This window comes from Phoenix dactylifera, chromosome 7 (genome assembly GCF_009389715.1).
Source record: "Phoenix dactylifera cultivar Barhee BC4 chromosome 7, palm_55x_up_171113_PBpolish2nd_filt_p, whole genome shotgun sequence".
Taxonomy (NCBI): Eukaryota; Viridiplantae; Streptophyta; class Magnoliopsida; order Arecales; family Arecaceae; genus Phoenix; species Phoenix dactylifera.
In genome coordinates this window covers 7,485,092-7,502,260 of record NC_052398.1, presented here as the reverse complement: position 1 = coordinate 7,502,260, position 17,169 = coordinate 7,485,092, and the positions used below count along the sequence as shown (strand labels likewise).

The 17,169-nt window shown below is 40.8% G+C and overlaps 2 protein-coding genes across 4 annotated transcripts; both read left to right on the top strand.

The window, feature by feature from the left end:
- The first annotated feature begins 1,913 nt into the window (after positions 1 to 1,913).
- LOC103706459 lies at positions 1,914 to 3,192 on the top strand. Its single transcript, XM_008790559.4, has one exon. The coding sequence runs from the start codon at positions 2,013 to 2,015 to the stop codon at positions 2,421 to 2,423; it is 411 nt and encodes a 136-aa protein (XP_008788781.2). The 5' UTR covers positions 1,914 to 2,012; the 3' UTR covers positions 2,424 to 3,192.
- Positions 3,193 to 6,778: 3,586 nt separating this feature from the next.
- On the top strand, positions 6,779 to 17,169 carry LOC103706458. Of its 3 annotated transcripts, none has more exons than XR_003385612.2 (10): positions 6,779 to 9,680; positions 9,803 to 9,987; positions 10,054 to 10,125; positions 10,229 to 10,381; positions 10,463 to 10,626; positions 10,743 to 10,890; positions 15,978 to 16,100; positions 16,334 to 16,421; positions 16,522 to 16,784; positions 16,883 to 17,169. XR_003385612.2 is itself a non-coding variant. In XM_008790558.4 (10 exons), exons 1-10 carry the CDS (start codon positions 7,148 to 7,150, stop codon positions 16,731 to 16,733), a joined length of 3,603 nt encoding a protein of 1,200 aa, XP_008788780.2. In that variant the 5' UTR covers positions 6,784 to 7,147; the 3' UTR covers positions 16,734 to 17,146. The 3 variants fall into 3 exon arrangements, 2 of the variants coding, with proteins under 2 accessions (XP_008788779.2, XP_008788780.2); XM_008790558.4 differs by having other exon boundaries at positions 6,784 to 7,694; positions 7,770 to 9,680; positions 16,522 to 17,146; XM_008790557.4 differs by having other exon boundaries at positions 16,522 to 17,146.

Here is a 17,169-nt window from a genome sequence, read left to right as displayed (position 1 = left end):
GCTTTATGGCTGGACTGGTTCATGATGGATACAAACCAACTAATAATTTCTTGTATAACAACAATGTACAACATGCTAATTTGAAATTAATAAAAAAGAAACAATGCAAAAATCTTGACCACTTGATAAAGAAAACACTTTCAAGTAGTCTCTTAACCATTAAAGAGAGATGACTTCTCAACCCATAGCATTAAATAAGGAAGAAAATATCTGCAACTTGCACACAAGTGCCTACTAGATAAAAAAAAATTTAGCATTTTGTCTAATTAGTGATTCTATGCAAAAATTCAAATAAAATAAACCTGCCATAAGAAATTCTTCGATATTTTCAAAGAATATCTAATTTTGAGAGGTAATATGAGGTTAAACAAGAAAATGGTAAGGACAATAACTTCTTGGTAAGATCTGCTACATAAACACACTTGTATATACCTTGCACCAATATGAAGTGTGAATTCCAACCTTTGCTCGAGGAGAGGATTTTATTCATACTACAAATAGGTCAAAGATACTCACATGCATATAACAGTATACTTTTCTTAGTATCTGTTTTAGGGTTCTCCCCTCTCTTTTTGGTTGATACTTCTCGCGACTTTTTGACCAATTTTGAACGAGAAATCATATCCATTTTTCATAGAAAGATTTTCTAAGAGGATGTTTTCCAACAACCATATATTGCAAGTGCCATTCATGTTTCTGAAATTTTTATTTTTTTGGAAATTGATTCCAGTGGTTTTGTTCATGCTATAAAAATGGCCCACAAATTGTTATGGGGCCAAAAGGAAACTCTAATCCTATTTGAATTGATTGCATTACAATAACTACAATAGCGGTATGATGGTATGATCAAAAATATTCAAAATGTTAGTATTTTTTTACCAAACAATATGTCATTTCCAAAACTTGGAGAACTTTTGCGAAATAATAGCCTGGCATAACATTGTAACAGTCAATAAAGTTTTCTTAAGTCCAAATTATACAGTTAAAATTAGCATCAATAATAAAACCTTGCTTCCTACCTTTTCTGAAAATTAAAATACAAAAAGCATAAAGAAAAGGCCACATCATTAAGCAACTTCTAGGCAATTGTCCTGCTAAATGCTAAGTTCTGGAAGTTAGCATTTGCGTCAGCTACATTATGCGCGGCCAAGCAGCGTTTTCCAACGAGAAAGCTCCGCGTTTTTTCTTGTGGACTCTGGTCAAAGTTTCTTTCCGAGGAACTTCCGAGCCACTTCCCTCGAGGCTAGCAATCGCGCTGCGAAGAAGCCTTTTGGCGAGGATAAGCCTTAGGACGCTGCAAGGAACTTTCTCTTTAGAATATACTCAAACACTTGGTACCATTTTCCCTTTCCTAATCGCATGGGGCGTGCATCCAAGAAATTATCATAAATAATATATTTTGTCCACTCTCGAACTCACACCCTATTGCCTTCGGTTGTTTTTTTTTTTTTTAAATATTATTATACAACGGCGACTCGTACAAGTACATTTAGAAAAATTAGAAAAAAAAATTGATAGAAAAAAAAAAAGACCCAAGACTCTTCAACTCGTACGAGTACATTTAGAAAAATTAGAAAAAAATTGATAGAAAAAAAACAGACCCTAGACTCTTCAAAAAAAATTTTCTGGTGCATATCCAATGAGCAACACTATTTCGTAATTATCTCGAGAAAAAAAAATTCTCCTCAAGTGAAAATTTTAGTTACCGAAAAATTTAATGCAGGGCGACTCTGTTTAATGGGAGGCTAATACAGCAACTAACTGGATCACGTTCTATACTTCTATGTGGCCCAACACTCAAAAATTTTTTTGGATGAATTAGGCGGATGTTCTCACCCTCCCATTTTTCCTAAATTACCCAAACTACCCTCGCAGCTCGCTTGGACGCGGTAAAACCATCGCCCCGCCCATGGAGTCGCCGTTACTCCGCCCGTCCTTATCCGTCTATATATTCCCAAACCCCCGGGGCATCTCTCTCGATTCCCTTCTCCCAAACCCCAAACCTAAATTCGATGGATTACGAGCCCTCCTCCCCCTCCTCGCCGTCGTCTCTCAAGCAGAAGCTCCGGACCTCGATCTGCTTCTCCTGCTGCTTCCGCGGCGCGGCAGGCGAGGACCCGGTTTCCGGCGCCGCCGACGAGGAGCGGCCGCTGTCGCTGATCCGGACGTCGTCGGTGTGGCTCCGTTCCAAGGCGCAGGAGCTACCGGAGATCAAGAACCGGTGCCGGGGCATCATCTCGCGGATGGGGCCGCAGCGTCGACACTCCGGGGACTTCAGGTACGACCCCCTCAGCTACGCGCTCAACTTCGACGAGGGGTTCGAGGACGACGCGCTCGCCGACGAGGAGTTCCGGTCCCGGAACTTCTCCTCCCGCCTCCCGGCGTCCTCCCCGCCGCCCAGCGCCGTCGGAATCGCGTGCTAGGATTCTCCGCCGCGTTTCTTTTCTTTATCCAACTCCTCGATCCGACCGTGTGTTGTGCGTAAATATCCGTGCTCCCAGATCTGGCTTTAATTTGTAAACTTTTCCAAATCTTTGAGCCTCTTTAGCTTTCAAACAAGTCTCTCTAGTCTGCTCTTTTTTCTGCCCGTGGTTTTATTAATTCTGGGTTCTGCCAACGTGCGCCGCAGAGGGTTGGGTGTTCGTCCGCCTGCCATGGACGGGCAGATCCTGGAGCTGTACAATTTTTGTTGTATATCTTATCATTCAATCAATCAAAAAAGTTTGCTACGTGAGAAGGAATCTATGAATTAAAGAAGAAGAGGAATTTATTTAATATTGAGTACACTGGGGGACCAGCCCATCTATTATTTTTTTTTCGGTGACAGCAGGATCTCCCATGTGCAATGATTGTAATGCCGTTTGGAGAGCTTTTAGAGAGCTTTTTGGTCCTCTAAAAATATTTTTGGATAAAAAATAATATTTGATAAAAATTTTGAAAAATTATTTTAATTTTTTTAAAAAGCTAAAAACAGTATTTTAGGAGAAACTTCCGAAAAAATTATTTTAAATTTTATCGAAAAATTATTTTTTTATCAAAATACTCAAGGAGAGCAATATTTTTAGAATTTAACATATTTTCTTGTCCATTTTAATTTTTCTCCTCAATTTCTCTTTTTATTCGGAATTCAAATCCATATTCAAGTGAATTATGCATTCACATGAGACATATTAGGTGTGGATTATGTCCAAGTATTAGAATCTATTTTTTCAAAATTGTAGAATATGTTTCCATCCATTTTTTTCAAAAAATATAAAAAAATAATTGATTCGAAATCAGAATATTCGATTATTAAACAAAGAGGGATGATCACTGAGATAAACCCTAACTTACGTTAACATTCAATTACACAATAAAAAATTAGAGACGAGGCGTCTCACTATCGATTGTGGAAGATAATTTGTAATGCCATTTGAATTGGCCCATGTTCCATTTGTAAAGCAACTAATAAAAATTAGAATGTTCATGTTCCATTTGAAATGCTCCTTCTACAGTCATGGAAAAGATCAAGCCATGCATCCATGACTCCCATATATAATAATAACGAAGCCCTTCTACACTCAAGCCATATGCCCATGAGACAATGTATAACAATAACAAGCTTCTTTGCAAATTTTTTTAAGACCTTATTTTGAGCGGAGGAGCTCAACCACTAACATCCATCAAGATAATAAAAAAGAAGCATGGAGAGATGCATCCCATACAACACATTGATCACCAGCTGTTAAATAGCTTAGACTTTCATGTTAAGACCTTCTTAGTTTTTTTTTCCCTTTTTTTTTTGTATCTAGTTAGTACTAGGCAGCATTAGTGCTACATTATCTAGACCTACTCTTCTCATAGTAAAGAAAATTGAATTCAATACGGCTTTGTTTTGAAGCAATTTAATATATTATAGATCTCAATGATTGTTGATTCATTTCAATGATAATTAATGTCGTATGTAGATTAGTCCACTTATACATTTTCATCATAAGGTGCTATTGCATTAGCATGCAATTGCAAGGATTCAAGGGATCATTTAGTAAGTCATAAATTTGTTACAATAGTCCTCACCATCTTTTATTCATCTTGTTCCCTCAATGGAGCAAGCTGCAAGGAGATCATTTATCCTCTTATTTACTTACAGCAGATTGAAAAGGAGCTACTTAAAGATGATATTTTTGGATATATTTCTTGACAGTTGACATTCACTTTTGGAATTAGATAATAGCTGTTCTCTTTTCCGTGTTAGAACCCTTCATTACATTATAAAGGTAACTACCAATTTGAAGACAGTGATTTACACAAATATAGGATGGCCATTACAAAGTAGTAATAAAATGGTGATAGTGTTATCATTTGTTCAAGAATCTCAGAAAAACTATGCTTCAAATTTTGTACAACATTATTTAAAAAAATCAAATGCATTCAGAAGTTATTACTATAAACTGGCTGCTATAATCTATCAACAAAAATGATCTACAATGGTCATCCACGTACCACTAAATATCTGAAATCTGAAATGGTGTTATTAGAACTGTTGCTGGAAATTGGACCCGGGGGCCGCCGCGAGCCAAGGGGGGAGGAGCTCCGCTGCCGGGACGGCGGACGGCGGGGCGCCGGCCGGTGGCGTCCTCCTTGGCGAGAGGGAGTGAGTCCTGTCCTGCAAAAAAGCCGGTGGCCGGGCTTTCCGGCTCCGGCCCTCCGATGCTTAAGTCAGAGGGGGCTGATATGTGGGGAGAGTAAAGGAGAGAATGCTTTTTTCTTTTGTGTCTGTGCTGTTTACTTGTTTTCGTTTCTTTTTTTTCCCCTTTCCCCTTCCCTCCCAGGCTCCCTTTTATAGAAGGATATGTTACCTGGGAGGTGACAGGGGAATTTGTCTTCTTTTGTGACAATTGGGCACGATTTGACCCATTAATGGCGTAGTGGAGAATAAGGCCGAATCAGGCCAGAGTCAGGGAGTTGTCGCGGTTGATCGGACCCATTGGAGTGGTTGAACCGTCGGCCGTGGTGGGCCTGGGGTTCGTAGATGGTAAGTGCATTAATTACCGAGTGAACCGGCGGTCAGGGAGAGCCATACGCTTTGATGGTTCAGTGATCCGGAGATCATCTTGAGCCGTGTTCATTTAATGACTGAGTGCATTGGAAACCTGAGGGGGTCTCATGCATTAATGACAGGTCGTGCCGAATACCTGCGGAGATCTTGTGCCTTGATGGCTTAGAGATGGTGGCAGGTGGTAGTGGAGCTGTCAAGTCCCTTAGAGGGTTAGGCAGGGACTGAGTTTGACTAAGGCATGGGCCCGGTCCGGGTTCTGAGCCGAGTTGATCACCTAAGGGAGTGTCCTGTGGCGGGATTTGTTTCTGGTCGGCGCTTTCTGATCGGCTCTTTCTAGCTGGGCGCCTTTCTGGTCGGCGCTTTTAGTCGAGCGCCCCTGATCGGCGCTCTTTAGTTGAGCACCTCTGGTCGGCGCTCTTTAGTCGAGCGCCTTTCTGGTCGGCGCTCTTTGGTCGAGCGCCTCCGAGGCGGCATGACTTGGGTTTTTCCCCCAACAAGAACAGTTACATTAGCTGCCAATTTTCGATCCATTTGTAGATTCTTTTTTAGGCGCCATTTGGTTTGGGAAAATTTAATATAAAAAATTAAATTTTGTATCAGATCATCATATTTGATATACAATCTAAAAGATGGTACTTATTATAAATCTTACCCCCACTTATATTATATTAATATTATATTATTATACTATAGTTAATATTAATCATATTAACATATGTATTATATTAATATATTATAAATATACTAATATATTGATTACTAGTATTATAAATAATAATATATTTAATATATCAATATATTTATTAATGAATATTTAATTATTAATAATTAAATAAAAATAATTTAATAATTATCAATAAATATTACATAGGATTTACTAATAATTAATATATTTATTTATATATTAAAACATACTAAAATTTATTTATAATAAGAATTATATTTTTGATATATATAACTAATTTAAAAATATTTATTAACTTATGTTAATATATTTCGATATCTAAAATAGCCAATGTTGATAATATTTATATATGTGGACCATAAATGGCTAATAAATAGATCGAGAAAAAAATGTTATTATTTAAATTTTTAGTTCAAGAATATTGTTGAAATTTGACAATATTTTTATTGAAGATTACTTCTAATCAAACATAGTAATCTCTTTTTTATATAATTTTTTCACCAACCAAACATGATAAATTTGATCTTCCTCTGTAATTATTTTTTCAAATAAATAATTTTTAAGAATTGTAATCTGACATGCCTCAACCATACAAATTCTAAGAACTTGTTTGGTTCGCAAGAAGAAGAGCGAAAAGTATAGTCAACGAAAAAAAGAAGAAATACTTTATATTTGGTTAGATTTTTAAAAAAATAGACGAGAAAATAGTTTTTTCATGAAATTGAGATTTTTATAAGAAAGAATAATTACCGTAAGATATGAGAAAATCCAATTTTTATTTCTAGCACCCGAAAAATAAGGTAATTTTCTTAAAAAATATTTTTAAACTTTTAAATAAAATAGAATATAATAAGATACTTTAAAAAATATTTTACATAACTTTTTCGAAAAAATAAATATTCAATTAAATATAAGCTATATTATATTATTTTTTATAATCAACTAAATATGTAAAAAATATTTATTAGCCGCAGATTTTTTTTTTAAAAAAAAAATTTGAACGAAGCAAAATTCTTCAAGAAGGAATCGTAATGTAAGAATATTATGGAAAAAAAATGATTAAAATGCCTTCTGAAACTTTTTTTTTGGGACAAGCTAGTCATACCAATCTATTTTGCACCCGTTTTTACTCCAAAAGCTGATCGAAATAAACCCACGAAGGACGTGCGGACAGCTAATACTGTATATAGCTTTTCCAATTCGAGGAAGAGGAAGTGAAAGCCTTCACTTCCACGCTGCTCCCCCCCTCTTTCCCCTTCTCCCTCAAATAAATCCTACCGCCATTCAACAGCTCTCTCCACCGCCTCCAAGTCCCGATCCCATCCTCTCTCCTCCAATTCTTGGTTAAATAATAATACGATTCCATTCATTCTTTTTCTCCTAGTTCCGCATCTTCTGCTAGGGTTTCCCAGCTTCCTTCCCCCATGGCCGCCGTTCCCAAGGACCTACGCCCCCGTTCCGGCGATCGGCCCGACGTCGCCGCCGACCAGCCCACCGCCTCTTCCTCGCGGAAGGTCAAGCTCCTCTGCAGCTACGGCGGTAAGATCCTTCCCCGCCCCAGCGACGGCGCCCTCCGCTACGCCGGCGGCGACACCCGCATCATCACCGTCCGTCGGGACTCCACCTTCCCGGAGATCGTACGCAAGATGGCCGATGCCTTCGGCGGGCCGACTCTGATCCGCTACCAGTTACCTGGCGAGGACCTCGACAGTCTGGTCTCCGTCTCCAACCCCGAGGACCTCGAGAACATGATGGAGGAATCCGATAAGCTCGCCCAGGACTGCCCTGATGGCTCCATCCCGAAGCTCCGCGTCTTCCTCTTCCCCCCATCCGATCTCTCCGCCAATTCCTCCTCCTCGGATCTCCACGTCGCCGCCCTGCAGTACATCGAGGCCGTCAATGGGCTCAACGACAGCATTGCGAGCTTGTCGTCGATGCAAGCCGAGGCTGCTACTGATGGCGGCAATGAAGGTATTTCACCTGCCCTTTTGTCTCCCACCGCGGTAGCTTCTAACGACCCATCAAGATTGGTTTTTGGGACTACAGGCGTGCCGGTGGTGCCGATCCCGGATGCTCCTCGCTTGTCATCAGCGCCTTGTTCTAGCGTTCGGGCACAAATCTTGAACTCTAGTCGCTCTGAATTGCCTCCTCCAGTAGCACCTTATGTCCCACAGGGTTATGTAGAAACACAGCATGCCCATATTACGAATCCCCAATCTTTGGGGATGGTGGGAGTACCTCAGCCGGTTAGTGTACTTGGCGTGCCAGCCATGCACACTAACATGGCTCCTCCAACTTCCCAAGTTAATAGCACAGCACCGATCCAGACAAGGGTGGATACTAATTTAGAAGAGAATCCATTTGGAGGAAGGTTAGCACAGCTCCACGGTAATCCAAACTATAAGCCTTTGTCCCAGCTCCCGCCTTTGCCACAAGTTCACTTACAACCACAGAATGGGGAGCAATATGGGTTGGGTCTACCTTTGCCATCATCACAAGGGGAGACAGTGAGATTCGAGGATTGCAACTTTTCCCGGAAACCCTTGCCTTATGCCCATTCTGATACGCATGGGAATGCATCAGGAAGTGCCGTTCCTGAGACTGGCTCAATGCTCCAAAGTCACTCCGCAGAGAGCATGGTAAGGCTGCAGGCGCTGCCAAAAATAGTTACTGGAGCTGTGGCAGGCAGTGGAGTAGAAACCCAGGCTGAGAGTGTTGTTCCCGCGGCGCAGTTAGGGGCCTGTTGGTTCACTCAAGTCCCTGATGAGATACCACGTAATCATGAGAGGCTAGTGCTTCCAAATGCTGCAGATCTTAGTCATGCTAAGGTTTTTGTCCCAGCAGTTTCAGTGGGTCTGCCAGGCAACAAGGAAGCATCAGCATCTTATGGAATGTACATCCCGTCTCCACAATCTCATCATGAAGCCTTCTTGCAAGGGCAAGTGCCACAGTCTATGGGGTTACCTCAGTATCATGTTAAACAGGATGTGATCAGCAAGCCATTTGTTGCTGATGCTGGTCCAGTTGGAAAATCAAGTTCTCAGGAAGCAGAGCAGGTAGTCCAAGATTCTGTGCCTGTAGTTTCACATGGCTATGTTAAACCTATCGATGGGATGATGGAAGCACTTCATGCCAGTCCATCTGAGGTTTCTAGTCTTCCTGAGCAGTGGAAACCAGCTGTTCCACCTGCTACCAACACACCCAATGATTTAAGATCAAAGAACCCAATTGTTGTAGAGAGCAGTCATCTGGTCAAACCACAAGTTGGAGGAAATGTGATGCCTATTAGCAATGCCTTCATCAATTCTAGAATTATTCCAGATGGAAATACTGGTATTTCAGTTGATCCACTGCCATCTACTTCTTCGGGCATTACTCACTTGCACAATGTTCAGCTGCCAAACAACAGCAGGGTATTAACCACGACGGATAACGATGGAGCATACCCATATTATTTTGAAACAGGGGTTGGACCTGTTATTCCTAATGAACAGTTGCTTGGAGCACCCAAATACTCTTGTACTAACAATTGCACCTACAGTGATAATACCGTCCATAAAATTCCTAGTTGGGGCTGTAAAAGTGAAGATCTTCAATTCCACCCAAACGAAGTGCCAGATGATGTATCCATCACCGCAGGAAACAATTCTCAGTCACCATTATCTGCCACCGGCAGTTACTCTGGGAATGAGGAACAGTTGGAAGAAAAATTGCCATTGGACTCACTATTTTGCAATGAGGATCCTAGGAAAATTGTGGGGAATATGCATGGGCTGCCACCAAGACCTAAAAGGGTTCCTAGCAAGGAGTCTGTGACTATGAAGTCCACTGAGAACCATTCAGTAAACAGCAAAGGCTCACATGTGGCCATTGTGATAGAGGAAGGTGGTTTTGACCACCCACATAATTCTCTGAACAAGGACTCATGCATGGAACCTGTTCAACCACCCATGACAGGTTTGGTGCTTATTTTCACTTCCCTTACTGGCAATTAATCTTGCATTGTCATGCATTTAGTACTTAAATAATTTGAGTCAATGATTATTATTGTTTCTTTTTGTTGACTAATAAATCTGCAGGAGATGAGCATATTAAGCAAGATGTGGGGGCTTTTGCTGAGGGAATAGCGGCATCAACACCCCAGTCATCTGAACCTCCAGTGCCTGACTTCTTTGCTCATGAACCGAAGGAATCTGGTCCTTCATTCAATAAAGGAACTGGGACTATCAAGACTAATTTAAATACAAATGATCAGAAGAGTGGGGTATGTAATTATCCTTTGCTCCTATATTCCTAATGTCACTAGGTGCTGAATTGCATCATCATGCAGGTTATGAAGTCCAAACAGTCGGACAAGATTTTGCTTGGATTTCCAAATGCTGATGACATTGGTCGCATGCAGGTTAGGAACTAGACTTCTATGATTACCCGGGTTACATCTTTCATGTCCAATGCTACCAGATGAGCCATGCTTGTTCCTTGTCGTTCTTTTCATAAAATTCCAGATAATAAAGAATAGTGATCTGGAAGAGTTGCGAGAACTGGGTTCTGGAACGTTTGGAACGGTGTATCATGGAAAATGGAGGGGCTCTGATGTTGCAATAAAAAGAATCAATGATAGATATTTTTCTGGGAAGCCATCCGAGCAGGAACGCATGGTCTGTAACTACAATCTGAAGATGTTTCTCATCCTATTATGTACATGTGATTCTTATAGCTATGCTCATGCATGACCTCAGAGGGCTGACTTTTGGAATGAGGCCTGCAAGCTTGCTGACTTGCACCACCCAAATGTTGTGGCTTTTTATGGTGTTGTTCTGGATGGGCCCGGTGGATCTGTTGCAACGGTAACTGAGTACATGGTCAGTGGTTCTCTCCGACATGCTTTGCAGAAGAATGACAAGTATTTCTCCAGCTCCCTTGCATCTTATCTGTGCTCATGTTATCAGATGTTACTCTTCCATGAGTGTAGAATATGACTGTAATAGGATGTCATGATTCACTGCTGGTTCCGAACAGGCCACTTGATCGACGTAAACGTCTTCTAATTGCAATGGATGTGGCATTTGGAATGGAATACTTGCATAGTAAGAAAATTATACACTTTGACTTGAAAAGTGACAATTTGCTAGTCAACTTAAGGGATCCTCAGCGCCCAATATGCAAGGTATATTTTATAACTAGATAAAATGTTGTCCTGGCTTATTTTGAATGCCATTATGGTGCTGTTCATCTTTTCGTAATTTGAGATCGTTCGATTGTAATGACCAAGGTATTTATTATTAGGATATTCTTGGTTGCCAGAAGTGTGTTTGAACTCAAAATATGACTTGCAACATGTAATCATAATGAAAAAAAAAACAAATTAAAAAAACAATTCTTGTTAAATACACTATTAATCTAATCATAGCTAGACTTAATCACATACCTTGCTATCTCTTCGGAGTAGATGATCTTCAAACAAATTCCATTTATCGATATGCTTGCTAAAGATATTCATCGTGTCTCATGTATATTACCAATTCCAAATTTATTATGCATAAGAACAGAATGCTGCTGTAGTGTGATGAGTGTGAAATCCACCTTCTCATGTTCATGTCTTTTATTGTAAAAAGATGGGAACTCTGGGCACATCCTTGCATGTTGATTGGGATGAGATGGGTGATTGCATGTTGCTATTGCTATTTGATTTGGGGCACACATTTTCTTTTTCTATTTATTTTTGAAATTTGTAGTGTTGAACATATATATAAACCAAGTGCAAAAGATGGCGCGGTACTCAAAGGCAATAGGAAAAGCTAAAACAACATGATTTATTGCATTGATCTGAGGAGTGGAAGAGCAAATAGATAATGCAAGGACATTGCGGTGACAGTTGTCGTCCATACTTGGAATGGGACAGGTGTCTAGTGCACGTTTCTTCTCCATTTCATGCAGTCTGAAGAGTGTAGATAGAAGGCCTTATCTTGTGTCCAATTAGTGTTGGTGGTGTCTCATCAATGAGACATGGGGTTGCCACTTACAGGATGTAGAGGCAAGTTGTGGTTCTTCATTACCAAAAGTTTGGGGCATTATCATAGATAGTTTTGACAAGATGATGTCTGATTTTGAATCTGGTACTTGGGTCTATTGTGCTTAAACAGCCTACTTCAATAGCACAATTATCAAATGCTTAAGGTGCCAGGTTCTATTGGAGCCTGGTTGCAAGGTGCAAAGCGGGATGTATGCCCTGACAAATGACAGGCAAATATGCACATACATACATATACACATCAAATAGGAAAAAGGTACTTAGTCTTTAACTAAATTGCACATATACAGAAACTAATAAAAATAATATCAAAGTCAAACACAAACATCACAGCACACTCAAGCACACACACATTGCAGCACATGACACACACACAAGCACAAACAGTTATTATAGCAAATAAAATATACATAATCACGGTCATCTATGAAGTCAGGCACAATTATGAATTAACCATACAGTCGAAAATGCACATAGAAACAAGGAGGTAGAGAGGGAAAGGAAGGTATAATACTCACACATGTGCACGCGAGCACGCGAACAGATTGAGTGTCCGTTGAGGAATAACGCGGATAGGCCACCAGTTTTCCCTGGTTTCTTTTTTCTTTTCCTGGTCATCCTTCTCTGGCCATCAGAAGCATGACTAAGAAAAAGAAAGAGAAAAAGTGGACCAAGAAAAAAGATCACTATCTACCTTATCTTCCAAAGAACAAAAAAGAAAAGGAAGAAGAGCAGGAAGAAGGGAAGAAGAGGAGGACTATACCAGTTGATGCTGTGATGCTAGAAGATCACTGTCTAGCAATGATGAAATCCTAGGTGGTCACCACTTTGGGCTGCCTCTTTTGCCGTTTCTATCTGCCCCTTCTACTTATCTTCTTCAATGAGGACCCTCTTTTTTCTTCTTTTGGCCACTTAATCCTCAAAAGGTTCAATATGAACCTCTGATGGACAGATGGGTTTAACGTAGATAAGGCCCATTATTTTTTCATTTGAGCTTTTCCTTGAGGCACATGAAAGGTGTGTTTTTGAGTGCCTACATAAACTTCTCTTGCGTTGGGGGAGGCCAGGTGTGCCTTGTACCTAAGTATTGCCTTTCAACAACACAATTTGATGGTTTGCCTTTGCTAGATCCGAGACTGACCCGGTAAGGCTGAATTTTGGTAAAAGCTTTCAACTAGATTACTCTTGGGACCTGACCTGATTATCTGACTTTATTTGGATTAGTTAGTGTAGCAACCTAGCCCAGCCCAATTTTCTTGGGCTTGTGGGCCGACCCGAAGAGGCCAGCCCAAGGTGACCTTGCCCCATGGCACGATGATGCAGAGAAGAAGACTCTGATAGGAGTCTTCTACCTCCTCCGCTTCCGGCAGAAATCGGAGACTTTCGAGGCAATCTGTGTTCATCTGGAACTCGGGGACTTTACTTATTTAATCCCTCTTCTCAGATTTTCACCATCGGAATCATCAAGAATAGCCGCCGATTCGAAGCCCTCTTTTCGGGCTTTTTTCCTTGATTCCTCGTCAAAATTTTATGACCAAGCACTCTGAGCGGGAGGCTATTTAAGAGCTCAAAGATGACATGATGGTTGACTATTTTCAAAGTTGAGTCTCAAGTAACTTAATTTCGAGGACGAAATTATTTTAAAGGGGGAGAATGTAGCAGCCCAGCCCGGCCTAATTTTTTTGGGCTTGTGGGCCCGCCCGAAGAGGCCAACCCAAGGTCACCGTGCCTTGTGGCACGATGAAGCAGAAATAGAGACTTCCTCCGCTTCCGGCAGAAATCGGAGACTTCCAAGGCAATCCGAGTTCATCTAAAACTCGGGGACTTCACCTATTTAATCTCCCTCCTTAGATTTTTACCACCGGAATTGTCAAGAATAGCCGCCGATTCCAAGCTCTCTTTTCGGGCTTTCTTCCTCAATTTCTCGTCGGGAAAGGTTGCCGAAGAGCCTCGCTGAACCTAGGTAGGAGTTCTCCATCTCCTCCTCGTTCCTTTGTGATTTGGGCTCTTGTTCCTATGGATTTGAGCTGGCAATCACCAGTGTTCTTTCCGAAACAGAGCACCTCTGTTTCTATTTTCTTCCACTGGCTTTTGGCACCACCAGCGCTGGGTTTTGGCCAGAGATTGCGGCCTCTTTCCTTTTCTCTCTTTCCTCTCTCTACTTTCTCTCTCTATAAGGCTTATGGAATCCAGTATCAGGTTCTGTTGATCTGGTCTATGAATTCAAGTTGATCCTCAAAAAGAGGCCCGAAACTGCCCTGGTGCTCGAGTCGCCTGCTAGACCGATCATCTGGCCATGTCCGGTGTCGATAGAACACACTGATGATGAACTATGTTAAACGACCTTGGCCCTGATCGAGTTCATGCCCTATGATTAATTGATCGAATCGCTCGGGGCTGACCCACCCGAAATCATCGAACAATTGTCCCTATTTCTTACTATTTTAATTTGAAGTGTCTTCAAAATATCTGCTTCACTGCGCCTGCAATCATCCCAGTCTGGTAGCTTAAGGGTTATAGGATATGACTCTGAAAGAGACGACCATGAACAAGTGAAAATTCAATGTGTCGGCTTAGGAAGGCATTATCAATGGCAGAATTTCCATGTTTTTGCATTACCACACAGAAATAACTGCAGTTATTCCTTTGTGAAGAACATGATCTAATGAAGGATTTATTTCAAAAGAACCTATAGACTTTCTCCATGAAGATATTAGATAGACCACTAAATGATAGGGCAGAGGTTGATGATTTTGTTCCCGTAGAGGTTATCTTATCCTTGAGATGAACACATTTCCCATAAAGGAGATATTTATGTAATCTTGAGTGAATTGATGCCGGCTAGTCATGACAACTTGGCACGGAAGGGCATGTCATTGTACTTGAAAGACTAGTTCACATGTAGGGAAACCTACCTTCTTGGGTACAGTTTAAGTTTATGCTATCATAGACCCAAGCCTCCATTATCCCCTAAAATTGGAAAAATCTTTGATGAAAAGAGAAGCCAATTTTTATCATGGAGATACAAGTTGATATCTTAGTCTATAAATTCTAAGTCAAAGATCTATATTGAGGAAGAAGCCAAATCGTCACAAACAGTACAACATTGTTCATATGTTAACCCCTAACACTTTGAGGATGGCTACTATGTCCTTGATATTGAGTGAATAATACTTGAAATATACCTTATTATCACCCATAAACGAGGTTCACCGTCTCAGTACCGGATCCCGTACTGGTGCCATATTAGTACAGTGTTGATGCGGTACAGTATAGATTTTTTTTGGTGTACCGAGTGTCGATACGCCACCCATAACCGGATACTGGTACCAAACCAGTATGGTATGGTACGCCCCGTACCGCCCGATACGATGTACCATGCCCATAAACATAGGTTTAGTTTACATAACAGGATTTCTCTATTTCTTTTTTTTCCTTTTTTAAATTTTAGAACATAGCCTTTCCTTTTTATGCCTCTAGACAATGAGCCATTTGGGTTCATGATGGCAGAATTTTATTTAGCCCCCCGCCCCTGCGGCGCACACACCTATCTTGCTAAGAGGTTAGCTGGTTGGTTGCCCTCTTGATAAATATGATCAACATAAACCCTATCAAATTCACCACAACAAGAATTTGATCAGGTTTGTTTATTAATAGTAAGACTACAGAGGTTGACATTCCAGCTATTTGTTGATCATATTTATCAAGATCTTTTATTCTTATGCAGGCAGTTGATGTCCAAAGTCATTCGAGAGTGAAATCCCACACCCCCCCTCCCCCCCAAAAAAAATAAAATAAATAAATAAATAAATAAATCCCAAAAGATCACAGCAATCAAAAGAATTTCCAAACTATCTCTAGTTTTTGGTAATTTCTGCTGTGGCTTCTTGATCTTCCTTGAGTGAGTTTTCGTTCAGCATCATTGGTTTTAAAGTTTATTAATATGTGAATTCACACTTGATGGTATACCTTATGTTATTTTCAGTAGGGTCATGCTTAAAGCGAGGATCTGCAGTCTTTGTATTATGCTTAAAATTAGCTGCAGCATGCATTTCTACATATATAACTTTTTAGACAAGTACATGTTTGCATGATATGAAGTTTCTTTTGGGGCACTACTTGCAACAGACTTTCTGTCATATCACTGGATTTGGTGGCTTCCAGTTAAGAGTCAAGACCTTGGCACGATTTTGGGTCTTAATTTGCTCCATGCACCTTTGCAGGTCTGTGACCTTGGCCTTTCTAAAGTGAAATGCCAGACCCTCATCTCTGGGGGAGTGCGAGGAACACTGCCCTGGATGGCTCCAGAACTTCTAAGTGCTAGCAACAGTCTGGTCTCTGAAAAGGTTTGCTGAAACCCCCATCCTTCACATTTGTGGAGCTTATAATATTTTACATTCCCAGCCCCTGTTGAAGTCTCGAGTAGATATGGCCTCGCTTCTGACTGTTATTGGAAACTCTATAGAGGCTTTAGTGATTGGCAACTGAGGATCCATAAAGCTGATTTAAATATTATTGGAGAACACTTGATATGTATGGTTATGGTTGCAGTTAATTTGACTCTCCCTTTTTATCCCAGGTTGATGTGTTCTCTTTTGGGATTGTGATGTGGGAGCTCCTTACAGGTGAAGAGCCATATGCAGACCTGCACTATGGAGCAATCATAGGTAATGTTTTGATCCCGAGAAGTGACAAATTGCCACCATTTTTGACCACATCACCAGTGTTTTTTGGTCAAGTGTGATTTAGTGTTGGCCTCCTAAACAGGTGGGATTGTGAGCAACACTCTCCGGCCTCCAGTGCCTGAATCTTGTGACCCTGATTGGAGATCATTGATGGAGCAATGTTGGTCTGCTGAAGCATCAGAGAGGCCGAGCTTTACAGAGATTGCTAGCCGGTTGCGTTCCATGGCAGCTACTCTTCCTCCGGATCAGGCTACCCACACCCAGCAGTCCAGGCAGAGAAACACAAATGATTAGGGCTTACACTCGTCTGCTGTGGTGGCATTTATTGACCCTTTTGTTGCCTTTGTATGCAGCCATTTGTAAAATGTAATAGAAGATTGGGTCCGTGGCGCTTGTGAAAAGAATTCTCAATTTTTCTTTTTCTTTTTCTTTTTTTACTACAGGCCCACCTATGTTTCAGGAGACGATTTTGCTCTTCATCAGTTCTCTTTACCGTATGGGCGGTAACTCAGTCTACTCTCAATGGCGGAAGATATTTTGATGTGGTTCTATCCTAGTACCTGGTTTGTACATCAATTAAAAGTCTGTAGCGCAATATGCTTGGAAATTTTTAAGTTGGATCTACTTCGTTGTTAAAATGCTCATTCTGTAGATACTGCAAGGGTCTTTGGTGTTATACTGTTGGCAAATGAAAACTTTCCAGGTCATCAATTGGTGCATTACTTGGGCA